This window comes from Halyomorpha halys, unplaced genomic scaffold, assembly GCF_000696795.3.
Source record: "Halyomorpha halys isolate HHAL.00 unplaced genomic scaffold, Hhal_1.1 Scaffold85.1, whole genome shotgun sequence".
NCBI lineage: Eukaryota > Metazoa > Arthropoda > Insecta > Hemiptera > Pentatomidae > Halyomorpha > Halyomorpha halys.
In genome coordinates this window covers 599,736-602,725 of record NW_027112611.1, presented here as the reverse complement: position 1 = coordinate 602,725, position 2,990 = coordinate 599,736, and the positions used below count along the sequence as shown (strand labels likewise).

The following is a 2,990-nucleotide window of genomic DNA, read 5'->3' as shown; positions in this document are numbered from 1 at the left end:
AGAGAGAGAGAGAGAGAGAGAGAGAGAGAAAATTAATAAAAAATAACATATATTTAAAATATAAGCCAATCTAATCATTGTAAATTTTGTTACTTTAATTAAACAGTTGTTAATTTGAGATAAATTAGGGATAATAAGTAATAAAAAAAAATTTTAAAAAAGTCCACTTTATTTCATAAAATGAATAAAATATTTTTACGATTGTATGGAAAAATCTATACGTCAACATTTAACTTACATAATAATCTTCTTGGTAGATTTAAGCCTCTTACAAACAACAGTTTCTTCTTTTTCTTTTTGGTTTCTTTTATTTGATGAAATTGTTGGTTTATCGCTCACCTCCTAAAAATATATCAATTATATGTTTTGACAACTTTAAAAGATAATCAGTGAAGAAGATGGTCGGAGGGGAGGGGTCAGCAAATAAACAAAAAATTATTTATTTGTGCCAACGTTTTGACCTGAATTTCAGGTCTTCATCAGGGCTAAAAAAAACAAAAAAGATAACAACTATCATTCAGAAAAACATAAAATTAAAAGAAATAATAACCTAAAAAAAATAAAAATATATACAAGTGAATTTGCAATTAGAGATAAAATGGCATGATTTTACGAAGGGTTTCGGACTGTAAGGATTGGATTTGGGAGAAATTCAATGGTTTAGTGGAGCCCCAAAACTTAACTCAGTATGTCCAGATAGGCCTTATAATAGTCATGTCTTTTGTAATGGATTGGAATTTTAGACCGTTTGTCTAGTAATTGTTGTAATAGTCAGAATCGATGAGCAGTTTCCTGTCTTTGAGTCTTGTATGAGGATTCCATGTCAGTTGTTTGTCCAGATGTAGTCCTAAGTAACGGATCTGTTGACAGAAATAACTAGGATACTATTAAAGGATACTGTGGGGCAGGAGGTCATGGGTTTATGACAAAGGGTGAATGTGATTTGGTGGGATTTATTTTAATCCTCCAGTTTTTGACCCATTCTTCAAGGGTGGTGATGCAGCATTCGAGGGTTTGGGATACAATTGAAGGATCATTAATCACTGACAATAGACATGTGCTATTGGTATATGTGGTGAGGATTGAAATTTAGTTTTAAGCATAGATTATTATTTGATAAGGAAATAAAGAAGCCATGTAACAGGCCATGAAGAGGTATAAGAGGGTAGGTACTATACCAAACAGTATATAATGTAAGAAATCTTGGTCAATATTCTGCTCAAACCCCATGATTCATCACCTGACCCAGCCGTGTGCTAATTTTGCAATGTGTTCCCAAAATTTTAAATCCAGTGTTATACCATAGAGAAATTTCAGCATAACTTGGGATTTATTCTTATACTTATAAAATAATCAGGTGTCATATTATCGCCAACAAAAAAGTAATTTTATTGTGTCTTATCCATTTATAAAATAAAAATTATATCATAAGTTAACTAACTTACTTCAATTCTAGATTCCTTTCTTTCTTCAGTGGCTGATCCACAAGCTGCGGAGCACAATGGTTGTACTAACCTAAACAATAGAATTTTTTAATAAAGTCTAACTTCTAAAATTAATCCAAAAGTAACACAATATCCTTTTAAAGATCAAATATTCACAGTTTAAGCCTTAATGCTACATTTTATTGAATTTCTTAAAAGATATATACTAATATTCCTTTACTGAAAAAGTTTACCACAGAGATGTTTGAATAACCTGTTTATGTTTTCTCACCTTATAACTACTGTGAAACCATTTTATTGCAAAACATATTAATTTGATACACTGGCAATTTAATTATCAATGATCCCATAGAATGAACATGACTATATCACTTTAAAAATGTTATTTTAAATATCTACTTCTAATAACTACAAAAATAGTAAATACAAGTTTTGAAAATAACAATACTTTTGAAAAGCTGGATACACTTCATTCACACCTTCAATAAAAATGGAAGAAGCATTTTCAAGACCAAATTTAATCCTATCTTCAAAATTTTCTTTTAATTCCTTTTTGAATTCCTCCTTTCTGAAGACAGAAGTGACTACGTTTTCTAAATAAAATAAAATAAAGATCAGTCAATAGCGAAATGAGGTAAAATAAATTTTTATTAGTATTTTATAGATTAATACACTAAAAAGTCTAAACCTTTCAAATATCTTATTTAAATAAAGAGTTTTAAACTATGTAAAAATATACAAAACTAAAACGTTAATTATCAAATAAATAAATGTGAATAGAAAATGATAATGATTAAAATTAAAGATAGAGATTCAAATTTCCAATGCAAAATTTTTAAATATATTAATGAGCAATATTCCAAAAGATTAAAATGCAGTTAATGCAAAATATTTTGAAAAAAAGCTAGTTCGATTCAAGTTTATTTTTCAAAAAATACGAATCCAATCTGAACAATTCTTACTATCAAAAAGACAAATCATAGAAAAGCCTGGGTATCAAAGTTAAACTAGGTAACAGCCTAAGCTGATTAACTAATATAAAAACTGGCGTACCTCAGGGCACAGTATGTTATTGTTATAATTTAAATATAATTATAAGGAAAATGAATATTTCTTTGGCAACGACTCGATCTTATCATATACTGTAAAAGTTTCCAAGCAACTCTAGAAATCCTAAAAATATTCTACTACTTTCATAAAATAGTTTTGTAACAAATACTTCATAGTAAACAAAGCCAAACAGTCATCATATTATATGTTACCTATCTCACAAGGAATAATAATAAAAAGTTATATTCCTGTAGAACTTTAAATGTTTTTGATAAAAATAAATATTTAGGTATTACCATCGATGATACCTTTTCTTGAGAATACCACATAAAAAGTGGGGAGAGTATAGAGTTGCTCAGAAGAAATTAGTTACTTTTAACTTTCATTTAATAGAGAAACCTTAATAATGGTGAATAATAAATTGTATGTGTTATGTAAAAGTTGTAGTTTCAAGAACCTCTACACTTATCAATTTATTGCTTTCTGAATCTTAGG

At 28.2% G+C, this 2,990-nt stretch overlaps 1 protein-coding gene across 1 annotated transcript in view; it reads right to left on the bottom strand.

The window, feature by feature from the left end:
- Nucleotides 1-157: 157 nt before the first annotated feature.
- The window catches only part of LOC106677071 (uncharacterized), a 6,704-nt gene continuing 3,871 nt past the window's right edge, over nucleotides 158-2,990 (bottom strand). The window contains exons 4-6 of the mRNA XM_014414758.3: nucleotides 1,894-2,038; nucleotides 1,446-1,515; nucleotides 158-342 (exon numbers count right to left, since the gene is read on the bottom strand). Coding sequence (XP_014270244.1) covers nucleotides 235-342; nucleotides 1,446-1,515; nucleotides 1,894-2,038 — 323 coding nt within the window. The 3' untranslated portion in view covers nucleotides 158-234. The remainder of the gene's footprint in view (nucleotides 343-1,445; nucleotides 1,516-1,893; nucleotides 2,039-2,990) is intronic.